The sequence below is a fragment of the Ascaphus truei genome, chromosome 6 (assembly GCF_040206685.1).
Source record: "Ascaphus truei isolate aAscTru1 chromosome 6, aAscTru1.hap1, whole genome shotgun sequence".
Taxonomy (NCBI): domain Eukaryota; kingdom Metazoa; phylum Chordata; class Amphibia; order Anura; family Ascaphidae; genus Ascaphus; species Ascaphus truei.
Genome location: NC_134488.1, coordinates 19,040,520 through 19,062,369, shown reverse-complemented (window position 1 = coordinate 19,062,369; position 21,850 = coordinate 19,040,520). Strand labels below are relative to the sequence as shown.

Here is a 21,850-nt window from a genome sequence, read left to right as displayed (position 1 = left end):
TAATGAAGATCAAAGTGTCACATTCCACCCCGTTTCTTGAGTGCTAATGAAGCAGGTGTAGCTCCTTCCACACTTACTTGTAACCAGGTGTCAATCTGGATGGTTTTGATTCCTTCCACAAGAGCTTCATTCACATCTGGCCAGTGGCCGTAATCAAACCAAAGAGTGAGGACTCTGCAGAAGAGAAGTGCGTTTACCAACACCGTTGCATTTAATACTTTTCCACCATGAAACATCTCTATACCAATGAAAAACGCAATACATTTCAGGTCCAACAAAGGGTTAATCTTCTGAAAACCCAATAAAGGGTTTCTTATTCATTATTAATGTGCACACATGCCAACATACAGTTGATAGTTGATAGATATTACAATTTTCGTCTGAGATTGTTAAATATCCGAGTCTGTGGCCCTTCCTATGTGTTACACTGGTTTTCTTCCCTCCCCATATTAACTAAATCCCTCACACATTTCTAAGCTCCAGAATGAAACTCCGGCCTTACTATATACCTATCCACTGCTGGAGCCCCTGCCTCGCCATATACCTAATCTGTCTATTCTATATACCCCACCAGTGCTGGAGCCCCTGCCTCGCCATATACCTGATCTGTCTATTCTATATACCCCACCAGTGCTGGAGCTTTGTATATACCTAGCTGCTGCTGAGGGCTCGGCTGGTTTTTTTTTTGCTTCACAACCATGATGAAATCCCAGCTGGGGCCAAAACGGGGGATCGTTCTGATGCCATACAAATCTTCAAGACTATCAAAGGAGCAGTTCCGCCTGCTAACCAAATGCATTTTATATGGATAGGAAGCAGTGGGGCTGTGCAGCTAAAACACATTTCGGCTCCGGGGACACCGTGCTTCCTGATATAGTTACCGGGGAAAGTGCCGAAAGTAGCATCCCCTCCATGGGAAACAAAATGGCGTTGAAGTCTTCTGTGTTACACATGCTAATAGGATGATTCCCATTAACCCACATTACATGGGGCTTTAAAGAAACAGGAAGTAACCCGGCACCTTCCCGGGTATGTATCTTGGGAACCAAAAGGGCCTCCAGATCTGAAATAAACTTCTAAAAAACCTATATAAAAAAAGGGAGGGGCGCAACATAGGAGTAATGCCTAGCGCCCCAGTGGTTGTAATCAGCAATCGTCACAACTACTGTTGTACCGAGTCCTCTAATTTGCCAGGAATTAGACATTTTGCCGGCCGCGGTTCCCGTCCGGGTAGTTTTCAATTACCTGCAGGTGGCGGTGGGTGAGGAAGACCGCTGCTGAGGGTGAGGAGGACCATGGCTACATCGTGGGAGCAGCGGCAGACATCCTGGTGGCGGTGGCAGCAGAGGACGTCCTTGTTGAGCAGGCGGGAGCAGCGGAACAATCTTATCACAGCTGATGCCGGTGGGAGCCGGGGAACCATGTGACCGAAACAGGAGCGTTACTATTGAACGGCCAGCTTCTTCCCAGCTGTCCAATAGTAACGCTCCTGCTCCGGTCATATGTTCCCCGGCTCCCACCGGCATCAGCTGTGATAAGATTGTTCCGCTGCTCCCGCCGGCTCAACAAGGACGTCCTCTGCTGCCACCGCCACCAGGATGTCTGCCGCTGCTCCCACGATGTAGCCATGGTCCTCCTCACCCTCAGCAGCGGTCTTCCTCACCCACCGCCACCTGCAGGTAATTGAAAACTACCCAGACGGGAACCGCGGCCGGCAAAATGTCTAATTCCTGGCAAATTAGAGGACTCGGTACAACACTAGTTGTGACGATTGCGGTGTACAACCACTACGATATACATCACCTTATTGCTGGGCACCTGCCCTTTACAAACATCCATGATCTGTGAGAGCCATTACTTTTCAATTCCCCAGCTGTTTATACCCCTTTCCCCCATTCAAAAAGCACAAAGCCCTACTTACTGTACATGCCGCTATTGTCACTGCTCGGTTTATCCCTTATTTAAACCTTTTTTCCCAGGACCCTACCCTTTTGTTTGTTCCTCTTGCCCAATCATTCTCTACACCATTCATTTGGTTCCCACTGTCCTTCTCCTTTATGGCACCCCCATTCTCCGCCCCTTCTCCTATCAAAGCAGCGGGTATCATTTGTTGTTTTTTTATTTGAAGCAGGGGGTCTTCAGAAGGAAACCCCATTAATTTCAGTTCTGGGACCCCTGCCTCCAGAGATTTTTTTTATCTCCGTAGCAGTGCAGAAATTTCTGTGAGGTTTAAAGGTCCTGGTCATGCGGGCCAATAAGAACCCTCACCGAATGACATCATAGCTTCCTATTGGCCAGTAGGACATTTAAACGTCGCCATTTCATTAGGCATACACTTCCCTGGCTGCATAAATACCGGTACCCCCTTCGGAGGTATCTTGGGAAGCAGGGCATGCCCGGAGCTGAAATTAACACAGTTCAGCTCCGGAGACCCCCTGCTTCAATCCTGTAATAACAAAAAACAATAAATGAAACCTGTACGGCTGCTTTAATGTCACGGTGCTGGTGGCCATCACTGTGCTCATGCTAGATATTTGTCATTATCTCCATGCTCAGAGCCTTGCCCTGTTAATGTAGCTGTGCTCCCCTCGTCTCTTCCACCCACAGACTAGATCTGGATGTGGGATTTCACCGGCAGCCTCAGGCGCCTCTCATATCCGCTCTTATCCAGGAAATGCCTGTGTCCTTATCTGCCACTCTCTGATCTCTCCCTTCGGAAAACAACACACAGCCCAAGAGGAAATTGTGCAGGGAATAGAGTGCCTTACACGGCCAAGCTGTCCTCAGCTCAAACACTCAGCAACAGGAGCACACACTGAATACACACTGGGCTGTGGATCCCTCTTACCGCAGAGTGTCCTGTAGGTTGTTGCCTCGGGACAGAGAGATGGAACGGAAAAATCCCTGCACAGCTGGGACCGTGTACAGCAAGAGGGTCTGAGATGAATCCTGTGCTACAAAGTGCTGAGGAATGACATAAACCAAATTAACAACTCACATCAAACTGAACCCCAACCCTCCCTTCCCCCCCCCATTAAAAGCTTTGAAAGCTAGAGCCTGACGACCTCCGCACATATAGAAAAAAAAAGGGAAGAAAAAGCCCATCACAGACAAACTAACCAATCCTACCACCCTCTGCCACCTGATGACATATATAGAGGATGAATTGAAAGACGTATAAGTCAGAGAGTTGCCCAATGGGACGTCACGCAGCGCACGTTCAACTGATGCCCGAGCCCCCTATCATATTTAGGACAGAACTCCATACCAAAGTATAACTCCAATCTAAGCCCCTTTAAATATTCTGTAGGAGGGGAACTGAAACTCGACGGTCTTATTGGCAGCCTTCCCTGTGTGAGGGAAGCATATGGCACCCCACTCCCGTTTTTATGTGTCTCATTGCTCTGTACCTCGGGGACTTTCTTCTGCACAGGAGAGGGAACAGGGCTGTTCTCGTGGCTGTCCCCTTCACTCTCACTCTCGCTGCCCTCTGTGTTGGCGCTGGCGATGCTGGCCTGGCGCAGCTTCTTATCGTCACGGGCTTGGTTCTGGTGTTTGTAATGCAGCACGGCTTCAAAGTTCATCACTGCCCAGGCGTGCCAGGCCTGCGAGGAAGAGAACAGCATGAGACCGGCCTTCCTCAGCACACCATATACACGTTCACTTCCCTGCGATGCACATATTGTTTTGTAGACAGCTGCTCAGGACTTAGGACCGCAGTAGGGCCTCCAAGAAAGGATGGTGGGACAACGCCTCATGTCATTAGAATGCTCACAACTCCTCCCCTCTCACCTTGTACCAATTGTGGTCATGCTCCGTGGACGCACTGTAATACTGCAGTACTGCAGGGATGGTGCTCTCGTTAATTCCCTGCAGGCTCAATTGCCATTCGCCGAGCTTTAGAAAACACCTAGAGAGCAGGGAGAGACTATTACATCTCTGGGAAGAAGATCACACAACAGAAATGCTTAGAGAATGACGCTACGCCGCAAGACATATTTCACCGCTAAGTGAATGGGCCAGAAGTTGCCTGAAGGAATAGCACCACTGACTACATACAGATGTAGCCAGTCTTCGCGATCGCGTGGCTGCGTGTGAAACGGCGGAAAAACCGAGGCGCTGGGGGAGGTGCCTGTCGTGACGGCACTGCAAGGGGGAGGGGGGGCATTCTTTTCAATGGGACCTCCCACAGCATTAATACTTCATGGGACCGCGTGCTCGGGGTCACGCAAACATTACGTTCGGCTACATCTGTATCTTACAACAGTAACATACAGGTCCATATTTACTAAGTAGTGCTATTCCCTAAGGCATTTTCCGGAACTAGAAGGCACCTTGTGGCCTATTCACTGTAAGGCGTCTTCTGGGGCTGGAAGGTGTCTTATGGAAAGGCACCTCTTAGTAAATATGGGCCATAGAGAGAGTTTATGGCCCAGATTTCTTGAACAATGCTAAACCATAGCATACCTTATGGCGCTCTTCAATAGGCAATAGGCTGTGCTAGGTCTTAGTGTGGTCTACTAAATGTGGGCCTATACCCGTGGCCACAAGACCGTATGAGGGCACAGACCATGGCAATGACAGGGTGAGGGGTGTGAGGGGCTGACCTGGCCATGAGTTTGTGCAGCTCCTGTTTGTGCTGCTGATCCTCTGCCGCGTGCTGAGCTTGCTGCTGCACCGTCTGCACAAAGTGCTGCATGTGCTGGAACGCCTCAATCTGCACCGGACAAAATACACAGGGGGGCATTAAAAAAACAAAAACAAAGGGGCGAGAAGTGCATGTGAAGAAAGCAACAGGCGGCGTCTGCGTAGCTTCAGATAGAGATGAGAGGTGTGAAAAGCATTAGGTAAATACGGTGAGTCTCTGTGATGGCCGAAGGAAATGTTGCTATCTCTCCCGTTCCACTTGTTAGTGCATAGAACTATTGACCTGCTTCCAGCTATACAGATAACCCCACCAGGGAGACCAGTCCCCCAATAAAACTGAAGCCCCACACTCGAGAGCCAGTGCCGGACTTATGCATCACCTAACTAAGCTACAGCTCAGGGTCTCACAATATGAGGGGCTTCAAAAATAGGAAACAAAAAGGGATGCATTTCAAGTTTTAAAACCGGGTGATAAATAAAGAAGATCTGGGGAAAAAGAAGATTCTCTATAAATATGGACTATTTCGTTCTAATATGTGCTTAAGCATCATGTGCATTGAAAGTGACAAACTTTAGAGCTTATCATTTGAAGACATCCTCAGCGACTTTGCTCTCCAAAAATCACGAAAGAAAACGTTTTAATATTAAAATGAATGTGATGTGCAAACACTGTTCATTTTAGCTTCACACCGTCGTCTTTGTATATAACAACGCCAGTATAATGCTGTCATTCATTTCCGTTTCATGTTTATATTGTCAATAGTCCCTCCAGTAAGAATAATACATCTATTTCTAAATTTTGGGGCCTCAAACTTGACATAGCTTAGGGTCTCAGAAGGTCAAAGTCCGGCCTTGCCACTGTCACTCCCTCCACTCCATCCCTCTGTACTCTCTCCTCACTGCACTTGTATCTGCTCTTCTCATTGAGCGCTCAGAGCCCTCAGCCAGCTACGTGATAGCGACAATCCCAGAAAAGCAAAAACAGAACGTTCGGGGGAACTCGAGCCACTTAACTCGAAACTGCTCTCATCCCAGCCGGAAGCTAGGGGCTCCCTGTGTGTTCTGCTCTGAGCAAGGGTCGCAGATATATGATTTGTACCTTGCGTGTGCTCTTCCACATATGTTTCATGTAGGCATAAGTGACCTGGGGGTGCACAGTAGGTAAAGGGTGATCCAGCTGACGTGACGGATCCACTCCAAGAAGAAGCACCAAGGTCTTATGAGACAAAGCCTGGAAAGCAGAAACAGGGAAGTAATCACAATCAACGGCAGAAGGGACACTTGAATACATGCCCATGAATCACTGCTAATCTCTGCTCTACCACTGTAAGGAATCCGCTCCTGGGTTTTGCTGAAACCTTTTCCTTACAGAGCCTTGCAGCTTCTAGACAACTCCCCCCTTGTTTCTGCAATCAGCATCACCTGCTTCTGCAATTAGGCTGCAGCCTGCTTCTTGCTGCCTCCTATGCAGCTCTGCCTCATTAGCTGCCTGTTCTATTTAACTCCTGCCCCGCCCACCAGGAAGTTGCTGAACATAGACTTTCTCTAGTAACTGTGCTTGCCACAGCTTCTCTGTTTGGCCTTTCTTGGTCTTCTTGCCATTGCTCCTAGTTACTGGCAGACTCCGCCGTGGTTACACTGAAGCCTCGGTGTTTCTTGTCTTGTCTGCAGTGCCTGTTTCCTGTGTCCTTCCAGTGGCCTCCGCCACTCTCAGCTGTACCCGGCTAGGGGGTGCTGCTCTGTGCTGTAGCACTGGATCCTCAGTTCCTGTTACCTATCTGCATATCCCACCTGCAGAGGCCTGCATCGGTGTTCCTGTTACCTGCTGCAATCTCCTGCTTCCAGTGGCCTCCACTACTCACAGCTGTACCCGGCTAGGGAGTGCTGTTTTGTGCTGAAGCACTGGATCCCCTGTTCCTTTCTACGTTGAAGCACCTTCGCTCAAGCGTCCTGTTGCCGAACCCCAGCATGGATATCGTTTACCCAGCCTTCTCTAATCCTGTCCACGGATTATCCTGCCTTCTCCTGTCCTGACCCGGCTATGTTTGACCACGGAATTCGCAACCCGGATCCGGCTTCGTGGTCTAAGGTCGGTGTATGTCTATCCCCACCTCAGACCCGCGGTCCGGTCCAGGTTTGTGGTGAGCACGTACGTTACAACCACAAGCTAATTGTGTGGTTTTTGGCCAAGTAGTTCTTTCTTGAGTCTTCTCTGGATAGCTCGGATATATTCTTGGATGAAAGATTCTACTCTTACCCACTCTGCCGTTGTGAACAGTGTTTTAGAAGCCTTGCAGAGCACAATGGCAAAGTCTGTGCTACTGTATATAAAAGGTTAAAACAAACACCCCCTGCACTGCACATTTCAACTAAGAAATTATTGATTCTTTAGGCGGGGAAACAGACGTTGCAGCTCTCACCAAACGCCCGCTCTTGCCACATAAGCTTGCGTATTTCAGCCACGTTCTCATGTCTTCATGCGGGTTGACCACAAGAGACTGAACCATCAGGATCCTCTGCCAGTCCTCGACAATACGCTGACAGCCCTTTGGGGAAAAAAAGAAACAAAAACACGAGGAGCTTCACATAATCCGACACCATAAACCTGGGATCATTTATTATATGTTTTCTTAAAGCAGCATTTCATTGAAAAATGTGATTAAAAAAAAAAATAAATAAATCAGTTGTGCAGTATTAGATGATACGTACTGCATTTCCCCCCGCTCGTTAGGCCCTTTCTCATGGTTTTTTTTTATGTATGAAGATTCCTTGGGAAGATACACCACTTCCGCCTATGAATTTGGAGGCCACATTGCGTGCCCTGGGAACCAGGATCTGCACAGATCGATCACGGGAGAGCGGGGAGAGCGGGGAGAGCGGGGAGAGCGGGGAGACTGGCAGCTTAGATAATTGCATCGCAGTAAAGGCCAGGAACGGCTGCATTAATTAAAGCAACAAGAAAGCCCCATAAAGTACCAGGCTCACTTTGTCTGTTGTGTGTGTGACAAATATGAGCCACCACAAGTCATCGTCACTTTATCAATAACCTAACGCAGGTCTTTCCTCTGTTATGCGTGCATTCCTGAACCCCAAAAAAACTACATTCACAAGGTCTCTTTTTCTTGGTATCTGCAATGGCGCCACTTGAAGAATGAATTTATAGTGTAAAATCTAAGGAATATATGAAGCCGGTGTTTACATTTTTACTTGAATAAGTGGGAGTGATGCGTTATTGTGTATGTGTCATTATGTAGTAAGTACTATTTGTCTCGGGTATTGTACTATTCTGTGGAATACGTTGATGCTTTAGTAGGAAATGAGACTAGTAATAATACACCTTCCAGACGCACAGAGCCCAGGACGCATCACGGGTTTTGAGGCACAGACACACATCGGGATCTGTTTTTCCTCTGGCTCTGCATTTCCCAGATGTGAATATCACAGATACTTTTGGCCAGGAACTCAGCCTTTGGCCAACACCTTCCGCTAGCACAAATTGTCTGCACAGGGTGTGTGTGTGTGTGTGTGCCACTCATCACGTGCCATGGGTGTGCCTTTGTGTGTGTGTCTACTGAGCACACGCCAGAGAAAAAAACTTAGCACAGACAGTCTGGCTGCTCAAGGTGAGAAATACCTGCTCCCCCTACTCCCCCACACCTAATAAACCTCTGTGCAGACACTACACGGCATATTAGAAATGTGACTAAAATTCTGTAAATGGCCCAAGAATGCTCTGTGTAGCGGGAAGGCTTGTAAACCGTTATATTAATAGAACGTCCATCCTCTGTTCTCTTCACACCCTGTACTTCACACGCAAGAATCCGGCTCACAAAACCCAAGACGTGATCACGCTGCCCTTGGGGCAAGCATGTTGATTCCCCGATCACACATCAGGAGAATTCTTCTTTGGTGTTCCTTTTCATTCCCACACACTTTATTTATTTTTTTGCAGCCCTCCCACTCACCTGCAGCCTCTCCCACCAGGTCTGGCGGATGATCTCCCGGCGCTCAGGGACCAGCTTGTACTGGATCACCTCCTCTAGTTCAGAGAGCATCTGGCAGGAAACCATGGCCTACAGATCACAAGCAACACATTACATCATCCAATCGCTCACAGAGCAGGGCCTCGCCGCGCGATCGCAAATAGAGGAAAGTATAAGGGGCCTTGCAACGCCTGTATTCAATAGGGTGAGAAGTAAGCTGACAAATGGTTAACAATGCATCGACTTCCATTAACTTGCATTGAACTCATTGCATATTTAAGTGTGCATGAACTCTTTTCTCTCCCTTAATAAATAGGGTCCAAACAAATGATGAGAAAGACAGGGACACTTACCCCATAAGCCCGACTGTAGCTTTCTCCAGCCATTGCAGTCAGCTCAGCATCCAACAAGTCTCTGGCTTTATCAACACACTGAGACACAAAGAATGGGTTACGTACAGAGTAACAAGCCCGTCTACTGTATATTTTGTACAGTTGTCTGTCTGTTCGCTATGTATTTGGACGCCTCTTAAGATATCGTAACCAAATTTAGCATGATGGTTCCTGGGATCAAGGAGCAGTTGTTTGGATTCAATTCACAAATGACATCACAAATGACATCACAAATTCCCTGATCCCATCACACAAGCCTCAAGCTCCCACTTAATCTTGGTCACTCTGAAAATCTAATTTGCAACATTAGCTAAAATACAGGAGCAGTGAAAGTTCTTCAGGTGTGTGAGATCATTATTTGGGACGAGAGTACAATGTCCCACAAACACGCAGCATTAGAGGCTCTCGCTCAAACACTTCAGGACCTCAGAGGCAATTCAACTATTCTGAGTGCAGTTGTTGTTGTTTTAGCAGGGGATTTCACATTAAGAAACTAAAGAATGTAACTATCCATTTATGAATATCAGTATTTTGGAGTTTCTTAGACTTCCCGAGCAAATGCCGGGTATGTTCGGCTAGTACAGAATATATTACAATTTACAGCGTCAGCACATTGACATTTCAGGTTCATTGTGTAGCCCAAACATGCTTTGTCTTGCGAGTATGCAGTGATCTTTTGTAGACACGGGGTGCTCACCTGCTGGGCCAGTGAAAACAGGTCCTGGTGAAGAGCAAGCACCGCTCTGTAAAATGCTCCATCGTGTGTATCTCTGGGGATCATGCATGTATACTCCTCCATACTGTCCCACTGCCCTGAGAGAAAACAGACAAGCACGAGTGACATCACACACCATGACCCTGCAGCAGTGATGTCACGGCAAGATTCCCCAAGTTCACCGTCACACAGCAGTGACCTCAGAACCCTCCTCCAGGGACATTCCTTCATAATAATGGGACATTATGCCACTTTCTGTCAACAAAACGCCAAAGGGGGGTCGATATCACTTTATTGCAAAGCAAAGTGTTGGCAGTCAAGGAGTGATATACGACATTAAAATAATAGAAACTATATGCACGTGGCCATAATATATACATGTTGGTCTGCGGAAAATCTGAACTCTACTAGAAATATTGATCGTGTTTGCATAATTAATATTTTTATAGCCAATGTGCCTTTAGTTGCTTCTTTTTTTTTTGTATTTACTGTCACTTCACACTTCTGTTTTTATAGTAATCTAGCCTTATTTATTACATTATATTCACTTGCACTTTGTAGCGTTAGTGAGCCCAGCAACACAGATGAGTACACATTTTGAAGAGGCGTGCCTTTATTACATACATATCAGAGCATTGACATCACATATATGGTCATTGATTGACATCTTCTTCTCCAGCCTTACCCAAGCCCCATGCAGCTGCGGCAGCCATCCGAGCCATCTTGGCCTGAGTCTCCTCGTTCACTATGGTCCATTTCTCACAGCACTGCTGGTGGAGCTGGCCCCTGAAAACCCATTGTATATTATACAGAGGCAGTATGGTATGGACAGTTAGACACACAGCACTGTCTGACACTATAACGCACATATAGAGAAAAACCACCTGTGCCTGTTAATTAAATGCATATTCTGTGAATTCCAAGTACAAATGTAAAATAATCACACCAGAGCTGGATAGTTGTGCACTTTGGTTTCCTGCAATTTATGAAGCCACATGGAAAAAAATATATATATGTCACTGGGATTTTTTGTTTGCCTTCCTCTGGATCAATATACTGTAAGTACGGATATAGGATAAAGTATCTGTCGTCTAAATTCAGCATAGGTTGAACTTGATGGACGTACGTCTTTTTTTCAACCTCATCAACTATGTAACTATGTATGTAATATACACATACATATTCATTATGGCACAAACAGGGGGTACACTGACTGAGTAGGGAAGGCTGGAGTACAGGAACACAGCAAGGCGAAGACAGGTGTACAGACAGGTGTAGACACACAGCAAGGCGCAGACAGGCGTAACACACAGCAAGGTGCAGACAGGCATACAACACACAGCAAGGTGCAGACAGGCGTATTAGCACACACCAAGGCGCAGACAGGCGTACAGACACACAGCAAGGAGCAGACAGGCGTATTAGCACACAGCAAAGCGCAGACAGGCGTACAGACACACAGCAAGGTGCAGACAGGCGTACAGACACACAGCAAGGTGCAGACAGGCATACAACACACAGCAAGGTGCAGACAGGCGTATTAGCACACACCAAGGTGCAGACAGGCGTACAGACACACAGCAAGGTGCAGACAGGCGTACAGACACACAGCAAGGTGCAGACAGGCGTACAGGCACAGCAAGGCACAGACAGGCGTACAGGCACACAGAAAGGTGCAGACAGGCGTACAGACACACAGCAAGGAGCAGACAGGCGTACAGGCACACAGCAAGGAGCAGACAGGTGTACAGGCACACAGCAAGGAGCAGACAGGCGTACAGGCACACAGCAAGGAGCAGACAGGCGTACAGGCACACAGCAAGGAGCAGACAGGCGTACAGGCACATAGCAAGGAGCAGACAGGCGTACAGGCACATAGCAAGGAGCAGACAGGCGTACAGGCACACAGCAAGGAGCAGACAGGCGTACAGGCACACAGCAAGGAGCAGACAGGCGTACAGGCACACAGCAAGGAGCAGACAGGCGTACAGACACACAGCAAGGAGCAGACAGGCGTACAGACACACAATGAGAAGCAAATAGGTATACAAATACATAGTAAGAAGCAAACAGGTATAAAGACACCCAGCAGGGAGCAGGCGGACATAGAGAGGGATCACATAGCAGACAGCTATGCAAACACTGCATGGCACAGAAAGCTACACAGAAAAGCGGAAAGGAGCAGCAGACATGTTTACAGATGTATAGATCAGAACAAACAAGTGCTCACAGACAGCAAACACGGCCACACAATAAAACATGCAAAGGTAAATTACTGGGGCATAAAAACACAAGAGACAAGGCCCACAAAGGGTACAAAGCACAGAACGGCACGCCAATTTCTAGCACGCAGCTTCCGGGCAGAGACCTGTGCGCCCAGAAATACACGGAATTTATTTTCACTTCAAATTCATATTGTGCTTTATGCAAAAAAAAAAGGGGAGGGAAAGGAGAACAAATCAACCGCATCATGGAAACACAAGAGAAGGTCAGAGACGTCTCACTGGGGAGAAACCAAAAGTTACAATTGGTCAGCCAGCAATCTATAAGAGTAGTAGGTCTCTATCAGAAGCAGGGTCAACTTCAGTGTAAAGCCAGGGGTCTCACTCAACCTGGGACATGTTCGTGGTATCATCGAGGAAGGCCGTCCGTTTTTCATAAACCATTATTTGCCTAATTTTGTTTTTAAATCGTATTTTTAACAGGAGCTGGTTGTTGCCAGGAGAATGCAATGCAGCCATCTCCGTTGGCTGACGCTACACGTCATGGGCACTGACCTTGTTCCCTTGCAGACGCACGTACCAGAACACCCTCCTACTGTCTCTGTAAGGTTCTCCTTACTTGCCACTTAGATTGTAAGCTCTTCGGGGCAGGGGCTCCTTTTACTTACTTTTATGTCTGAAACGCTTACTTCCACTATGTGTTATATCAGGGATGTGCAAACTTTTCTGCTTGCGCCGCCCTGCTCTTCCTCCCTGCTCACGCCCCCCCCCCCTTCTTACCGGCTCTGTGGCACGGCACCATCAAATGACATCACGATGTCATGTGACGTCGCGTTACCATTTGACACCCCGTTGTCATGGCGATGCGTCACCGAAGAGGCGGCTGAGACCAGGTAAGAGAGACTTACAGAGGCACTTAAATGCTTTGGGGAAGCGCGGGCCTCTGTAAACGCCGCGCCCCCCAGAAAATCTCACAACCCCCAGTATTATTATCACCTGTACCGCTGTGAAGCGCTATGTACCTGGATGGCGCTACATAAATAAAGATATACATACATAGATACATTTCACGGCGGGTAAAGCGTGGGTAAGGAGTCTGTGTTCATTCTTGGTTAGATTGGGTGTAAGGCTAGTACGGGATCAGGACGAGAGGAGGAATGAAGAGTCAAATTAATCATAGCGAAGATGTGTTTCCATAATAGATCAATAGCGGGACACTGCCACTATAAATGCAGGAAAGCGTCTGTCATTCCACGCTTGAGGAAACACAGTGAAGATGTCTGGGGAAATGCCTTATGACGTTTGTCAGAAGAACGATACCATCTGTAGAGCATTTTATAGCCGTTTTCTTTGATGGTAGTATTGATGGAGAAGAAATAGTATCTTAGATTTCCCCCCAGTCGACAGGGTCTAAAGAAGTCCCACGGTCTTTGTTTGATATAAGAGAAGTCTGAATCTGTGGCTTTGTGGAGGCATTCATGATAGAGGAGGGTCGTCGTATTTTTAGACAGGGGTCAGATTCTACAAATAGATTCAAAATTAGTGTTAAAGGGTGTCTTGTAAATGGGGCCCGTGGATTTAACGTGTCTTAGCTGTAGACAACAAAACATCTGTGTGTTAGGAATTTGGCATTTCTCTGTTAGGGGCGCAAAGGGCCTAACGTGACTTCCAAGCAGGAAACTCTCTGCCTCTCCTGAGGCCTTTTCTTCTGCCACCACTCAAACGTGCCACTAAGAACGCCTGGGACAAAAGCCGGGTTGTTAAATATGGGGGGGGGGGGGGAGGGGAGGGTCATATTACTTGTGGAAGAGGTCAACTTAGTATTGATGAAGGAGGTACTCCAGAACTTGAAAGAGCAGAAAGGAGCAGCTCGGTCTGACTTCATTATGTATCCACAACAGAGAGTCCAAAGCTAGGGGCCGAATAGAGGAATTTTAAATAACGATCCAACGAATATTGTCATCGGGAGCATGCCATCCGTACAGCAGGAGTGGCCAACTCCAGTCTTCAAGGGCCACCAACAGGTCAGGTTGTAAGGATATCTCTGCTTCAGCACAGGTGGCTCAGTCGTTGACTGAGCCACCTGTGCTGAAGCAGGGATATCCTGAGAGCGGGGGGTGGGTGGGTAAGAGAGCAGGCAGGGGGAATAGTTTGCAAACCCCTGAGTTAGAGTATTCTACTTTTGACCCGTGGCTTTGACCAGCAAATACAAAAGTTTAATCTTCTTCAGCAAAACGTCCAAATCTTTGCTGACTATTGGAATTGGTAAAGACCTAAAGAGATACAATATTTTTGCCAGGAGTGTCACCGTGACCAAGTCAATTCTCCCAATCCAAGATATGCGACACCGACGCCAAGTTTCAAGACCCTTCTTCAGCTTTCCACACATATAGGGATAATTGGCTTGATATAGAGACGTATAGGATGTGCTAATCTTAACACCATGGTAAATAAACACATTTTATTCCAAACTCCAGAGGCCATGATGAAAATTAGGAATAATAGAGACCTCCTGCCCTCTCTAAATACACAATCCCTTCCGTCCTCAACCGAGGTATGAAACACAGAAGAAGCCTTCTCATATCAGACACAAATCAAAATAGGAACACCTGTTTGGGATTTACCAGTAGGAACAATATTGCTGTTATTCTAAGGAAGTTATTAAAGCGATTTTTCCATTAGAATCCACAATACAAAGGATGTCATTTAAAGATTGCAGCACTGCATGGTTTATTTTTAACCCCACCTTACAATTAACAACGCTTTACACTAAATCTTTCAAGCACTGGCTCATCTGCTAAGAAAACAACCAGAAAGACAAAAAAAAACAACACATTTTCTTTCTTTCCCAATGTTTTTTTTGGCTGTTTTCATAATTTTGAGAAAAATGCCCCCTTTAGTTTAATTGACTGACTCAAGAGCTGCATTGTAGGTTTCCATGGAGAGGCTATTACCAGTATCTTCGCCTTAGATCTTAAATCAACATTCCAGCTTACTCTATCCAAGAAGTATTTTCCTATAGCATATTGTTTTTACATTTCCTTTTCCATCGTGATTGCAAACTTCACGGTGCAATTGTCCTATACATGTTGACGTCGGAAAAAATATAGCTGTTGAGTAACGTGCTGGCTTTATTAAAGGCAGGCTATGCCCTTTACGAAATGTGTTTATACAAGTATATATAAACAACACTAGCTATCCAAAATTAACTTTACAATCAAATTATTTAAATATGGTTACGCTAGTGGCCGTTTGGGGATCTGTGATGTCATTTCCGACACTGAGGTCCAGATCCATGAAGCTCCGTTATTGACTTAATGAGAAGTTAACTTGTGTTAACGCACTGGTAAGTGCTAACGTGCATCTTCAAAGTTCACCAACGGTGTTAAGATCTATTTTCAGCTGTAACGAGCCTTGCATTGCTATAATAAACTGGGGGGCGCAAGATTTTGCAGGAGTGGGGGGGGGGGGGGGGGGGCAGAGGCAGCGTCATTTGACGCTGAAGACAAGGTAAGGAGGGGGGGAGAGCAGGCAGGGGGAAAAGTTTGCGCACCCTGCTATAACAGACGTTATGCTAATGGTATGCAAAAGGTGTTCTCTCCAACAATGCAATTCCACAGAGCTCCGGTACAGGTAACACAAGGACTTAACGATCCGTTACTTAGATCAGGGGGACGCAAACTTATGCCGCGTTGCCATGGCGACACGTGTGGAGCGTGTGATAAGTAAAGGTTTACAGAGGCCCTGCAGTTCCCCCGGCACTGAATTTAAATGCCTTCGGGCAGGCAGTCTCGCTCCCCCCTGGGGGGCGTGGCCCCTAGTTTGCGCACCGCTGACTAAAGGTGGTGTTAGCTCCCTCAAGAGCCCGAAATATGGGGTTTGCTGGAGAGGAAGAGTGGGGAGATATCCGGGATATATGGTAATAGGAGTAATTAAAATATACATTGCATTTGAATTATATTAGCATATAACCCAGGTACTGTATGCTCCTTTTTCAGCACTGGTGTTTCTCCACATGTTTAAAGGTTGGTTTGAGGGGATATATATATATATATATATATATATATATATATATATATATATATATATATATATATATATCACACTTGAGACTGAAGTAAAATAGGACTCTTCTCTCTCAGGGTCTGGAGGAGCTAACGCCACCTTTAGGTAAGACAGGGGAAACGTGAGTCATGTTAAGCTAATGCAAGCAGTGCTAACTTAAAGAGGCAATGAAACGGGCAATTTATTTATTTTCTAAAACATATTATTCAAGCAGGGAGTCTCTAGAGCTGAACCTCGTTAATTTCAGCTCCAGAGACCCCTTGATTCCTGAGATACTTAGGGGGTGCCGGTAGCTGCTCTGCTCGGCTAGCAGGGATCACCTAATGGCCGCTTTCCAAAGCTCCGACGCCCAGCGGGCCAATAGGAAGCTGTGACGTAATCCGGTTCCGGCTTCCTATTGGCCCGCGTGACGCGGGAGCTTTAAACTTTGCAGAGATACTGGCGCCCCCTTTGGAGATCTGTATCTCGGGAAGCAGGGGGTCCCCGGGGCTGAACTTAATGGGGTTCAGCTCTGGAGACCCCCTGCTTCAATCCTAGATTAAAAAAATTAAAAAGTTAGCAAAAACATTGTCCGCTTGGATTGCGCCATTAACATGGCGTTATGCCTATTCTAGTAGTATAATGAACAGCTGTTGTTTGTGCATATAATTAGCGTTGTGGATTAGAGTTAACATCAGCAAACATAACGTCCGCTACTGATTTTGACAACACAACGTTATGAGCCCTGAGTTAACGGAGCTGTCTGGATCTGGGCCTGAGAGACCGCAGTGCACAAGCCCAGTGGCTTCTGATTCATCAGGAACAGTACAAACCTGTCCCATTTACCCGGCTACATCCATCTAACACAGGAGTTTTCAAACTTTTCCAAGTACTGTAGTAGATCAACACAATGTTAATAAATTCATGGTAGGGCCACTACCGAGATGTAAAGGACCTAAATTAACTGGGTATGCAGAGAAGCTAACCAACCCCACACTGATGAGACCCATAAAGGTCGAAACAGCTGTCTGTGGGTGGTTTTCTGGGTATGCACCTTAACACTGGCTGTGCTCAAAGCTGTGACCATGCAGCAAGCTTAAGCCTATAGGGAACCATGTTAAAAATGGTTTGGAAGCAAAAAGTGGCACTGTGTGCTCATTTGCATGTCATGTCCCAGAATCCCTTGCTGCAGTGGAAGTGCTGTGTGCTGTGTGCTGTGTGCTGGATGATAATGGTGAAAGGTGGGGTTGCAGACCTGCCTAAGACATGCAGATGAGCATACAGTTGTATTTACATTTGCATAACTTAACTCAGTATATATATATATATATATATACACACACACACACACACACACACACACACACACACACACACACACACACACACACACACAGTGGTCGACAAATCACCAAAAAATGTACTCGCCGAACCAAAAAAATCTACTCGCCACCTAGTACCACACATGTGCTGCTTGGGCCAATATTTACTCGCCCGGGGGTTAAATCCACTCGCCCGGGGCGAGAAAATGTATAGGTTTCTCGAACACTGTACATATATATACACATACGCACACACATATATATCTCACACAACCTGGACCTCTATCTACAAAACAGCTATCGTGGTTTTAGAACATACAGTATATATACGGAACTGTATGGAGTGAATTCTTCTGGGAGCACAGTTTGAGAAAGGCACAACAGCTGTAGAAGTAGGGGGTGATGGGTATGGTGTGTGCTGTTCCTGGGAAAGTGGAAGTCACAGGGATTTGTAATGTTAATGTACTTCACGCTTCCTGTGCCATAAATTACATCAGGATTCCAAGATTGAAATGTGTATTACTAGACCCACTGATGTAGAATTACATTTTTAAAAAAAAATATTTTGGACCTAGATTTTAGAAAAAACAAAAAAAAACCAAAATGTGTAGCTTGCCTCTAAGGGCCATTGTGAATCACAAAACGGCTTCTAAACTCCACCCTTGTGCACGATTGGAAATGCAGCACTAATCCAGACAGTCAAGCAGAGGGAGAGACGGGATGAGCACAGAGAGAAATTAGATACACTTGTAATGTTTGCAGAGTGTTTGTTTTCAGAACCCAATCAGTCAATGACCTATCAAGACCACGGCTACACACAGACTGTCAGCACGAAGCGCTGCTCCGGGTGACGCTCAAACACACTGGGTGATGCGCTTATATTTGCTTCTGTCAAACCATAAAAAGGATCTGAAGACAAGATAGTTATTGGGGGGAAGGATCTGAGAGACCTTGACCCAACCATGAAAAAACTCCTATATGTGAAGCAACATTTAGCATATGTTAACTGTGATGGTAGGGGTAGATTTGGCTGCTTTTAGCACATGTCAATAATACAAGGAATTTAGTAATGTATGAACAGTTCCTTGTACTTCTTCTGTGTATGTATACTGTGCTCACATTGGGCTGATATTACATTTTGTAGTCTGGTTCCAGCACTTCTGTATGCTTAAATGGTTTCAATGTGCGGTCCTTTGTGGAAGATGGGTATACCATTATCTAATCTCCACACAAACGAGAACCATGGCGAGATAAGGTGAATGGCTCGGGATAGTGTCAAGCGAGGCAGGGCTGTGGACTCAGGTGTGGGGAAAGTGACTCTCCGTAGGGGGGACCCTTGTTTGGCCCAAAGTCACCTCTGCCTTCGGGTGTATTTGGAGGACCAGGGGAACCGTTGCTGGGACTGTGCCATGTAGGCGATTCCCATTGGTCCGTTCAAATGCCCGCTCTACTTAAGCGCGCCCCTATGGGCTGTCCGGTAAGTCTGGTAACCTCCCCTCGGTCAGGATTGGTCCAATGCAGGTGAGCCCTCACTCCCTATTGAACTCCGAAGAAAATCCTCCCTGGGATTGATCGGTCCTCCGTCGTCCATGTTGGTGAATGGAGACCATGGGATATATGAGGAGAAGCCTGGCTTTGGTTCCGGAGACATGTTATAGCGTACTCGGAGAGCCGAAGTGAACCCTTTAAATATCCAAAGTCGTCCGAGGGTGTTCCGGAGACTTGCGGAGGCGTTTGAAGGGAAACTGTTGGCTCACGAAGAGCAAGGCAGTGCAGCTCATACTACAAAGGACAGCTGCGCAAGTTTTCCCATTTGGCCCGGGCGGCAAAAATGTCCACCCCATATGCATTTGCCGTACTCTGTGGCCTATCGGGTCTGATGGGAAGCACTTGCATGTGGCGGCCGCCTCCTTGCTGCCGCCCTCCTTCTGCTTTCGACTCGCAGCGTCAAATGACGCCGCCGATGTCACACAACGTCTCATTACCATGGCAACGCGAGACCATGCAACGTCATGTTGGTGCCGTTCGTGGCATCATTTGACACTGAGAATCAGAAGGAGAAGGAGGGCGGGAGCCATATGTATGTGCCTAGAGGCGGCGGATTTCCAAATCCAGCGCTTACTTTAGGTTGTTCCCCAGTTGGGAGAGTTTGTGTGCAGTTTGATGTACTGGAGGTGTGTGGAAACTTTTCCCAATAAATTCACTTTTGTTCAACTCTGCAGTTCTCTCTAGTGTATTCATCCCTGGTATAATTGTCGTGGTGACATTAACATTGCATCGAAAACATTCAACCACGTAACAAATAACACAATAGGCACATTAAGCCTAATACCAAATACCACAGGATATATAATATATAAAGCAGAAAGCAGTGCTAGAATTCAGACACGCAAGATACTGTCTAAAATTATAGTTTGAGATATGTTTCATATATCACCCTTGTTAAGAGCTTGTGAAGGGGTCATACTTACATTCAATCCAATCCACCCCAACAAACCTTCATTTTTTGTACCAGGATTGAAACCGGGGTGTCCTCCACAGGTGAACCGCACTATATTCATCTCCGGGATACCCCGGTTTCCGAGAAACTTACTGGTGACTACACTGCATATTTACTTCTTGGCAGTGGTTTTTTTGTGGGGGTACGCACTGGTACGGCGTACCGTCACCTCGTTTTCCGAGTGACGTCACGCAATGCGGAAAGGCGATAGCCAGGCGGAGAGAGCCGGGACAATTGTCCTGGCGAATGCGGGGGGCCTGGCTGGCGCTGGAGCGGTCGGGTCCCAACTCTCCCGAGCTGTTGCCTGCCATTCCTCTGGGTCGCATCTCCATCGCCCACCGACGGAAATGGGGCGCAACATCTTCATCGCAACGCGGGACCGGCGCGACACCTGAGGCCTCTTCCAGAATGTAAGATTTGCGTGTTGCATTAAAAAAAATGTGGTGTTATGGATCTTGGTACATGTACTGTGCTGTAGAAAGGGGGGGGGGGTGTGGATATTGCGCTGGAGGGGAGATTTTGGGGTATTGTGGTGTAGGGGAGGGGTGATTTTTGGGGTATTGTGGTGTAAGGGAGGGGGGTTTGTAGGGTATTGTGCTGTCAGGTCAGGTTTGTAGGATATCCCTGCTTCAGCACAGGTAATTGAGCCACCTCTACTGTAGCAGGGATATCATGAAAACCTGACCTGTTGGTGGCCCTTGAGGACTGGAGGCGACCCCTGTTCTAAGAGAATCCCAAAAATATGTTCTACTCTATTTTGTCTGAAATGCAATGGGATTAAGATTTGTATGTGATCAGCATGAAGAAGAGTTCTTAGAACTTTACAACTTCCTCCCCACAGAGGCATGCATATTCCAACTGTTTCTGTACTGTACATTAAGTCAGCCTTCAATTCTCTTTCAATAACATGTCTGAACCCATGGCAAATCACTTAAATGTGAAATCATGTATTTATAAAAATTTGGCAGTAGCGAGCATAGTAAATAATTGGTGCATTGAGGCTGATTATCTCATGTGCTTCCCATTGCTACATTTATAAAAGACTAAGGGGGGGTGATTCATAACTGTGCGTTAACACAGCAGATCTGGTGTTGGCTGCTCATCAAGTCAATGGCAATTAAAGCCAGATCAGGTGGGTTATCTCGCAATGGACCTTAGCGGATCACACCCTAAGAACCATATTTACCACACGGTGACACCTTCTGGCACCGTATGGACCTTTTAAGTGAATGGGTCATATGACGCCACAGGGTAACTTATGGATCTGCACCGCTTAATAAAATGGCCCTTTCACAATTACTGTGGCCTATGATGCTTCACTTAAAGAGAACCCACAAAGGCTCATAAAATATGTTAGCATAGTTAGTGCCCGTAACAATTAATGTCGGCATTAGTAGGCCAACCAAAATAATCAAAATCTTGCTGAGTCTGCCTCAGCGAGCAAAATCTCAGCAGATTTCACATGAAACAGTTACAGGAGCAACGCAGACAAGGAGCATTCATTACCTGTGATGATTAAGCTCAGGGAGAGCCACATGAGCTGGCAATCATATAAATGATCGGCAGATAGGACCACCTCGAGCCGCCTGGCACGCTCGTCCTGGGAAGCCTTAGAGTAGACCCCTTTGTGCTTTGTCTTCATTCATAATTAGGATACCCTTGTGTTGGTTGACCCGACGTCCCAGTTTTTAGGCCTTTGTTCCGACTTTTTGGCCACTGTCTCGGGTTTTTATCGGCGCCGGCCGCACATGTCGCTTATACCCGAAGGGAGATTGCAGGTCGCTCGTGCACACATGTGAATCGGTGTTTGCTGGCCGTGCAAACGCGGTCTGCAAGTGCCAATAGCGCATGCGCGGCCGGCCAGCGCCCATCGTGCATGTGAGATCGGCACTTGCCAGCCGAGCAGGAACGGTCTGGGCAACATTTGTTCCGGTTTTTATCAGGACAAATATGGTCACCCCTCCGTTGTGCCTATCCAGGGCAGTCTCATCTGGGTAAACGATACATTTTTTAACCCCAAATCTG

General features: G+C 46.8%; 1 protein-coding gene across 3 annotated transcripts in view; it reads right to left on the bottom strand.

Annotated features, from left to right (window-relative positions):
- Window positions 1-21,850, bottom strand: part of MTOR (mechanistic target of rapamycin kinase) — a 130,202-nt gene that overhangs the window by 32,136 nt on the left and 76,216 nt on the right. For all 3 annotated transcript variants that reach the window (XM_075603483.1, XM_075603485.1, XM_075603484.1), the window contains exons 33-43: window positions 10,423-10,523; window positions 9,720-9,835; window positions 8,984-9,061; window positions 8,613-8,720; window positions 7,068-7,193; window positions 5,747-5,878; window positions 4,608-4,717; window positions 3,793-3,910; window positions 3,411-3,605; window positions 2,849-2,964; window positions 78-174 (exon numbers count right to left, since the gene is read on the bottom strand). In XM_075603483.1, the coding sequence (XP_075459598.1) occupies window positions 78-174; window positions 2,849-2,964; window positions 3,411-3,605; window positions 3,793-3,910; window positions 4,608-4,717; window positions 5,747-5,878; window positions 7,068-7,193; window positions 8,613-8,720; window positions 8,984-9,061; window positions 9,720-9,835; window positions 10,423-10,523 (1,297 nt within the window). The remainder of the gene's footprint in view (window positions 1-77; window positions 175-2,848; window positions 2,965-3,410; window positions 3,606-3,792; window positions 3,911-4,607; window positions 4,718-5,746; window positions 5,879-7,067; window positions 7,194-8,612; window positions 8,721-8,983; window positions 9,062-9,719; window positions 9,836-10,422; window positions 10,524-21,850) is intronic.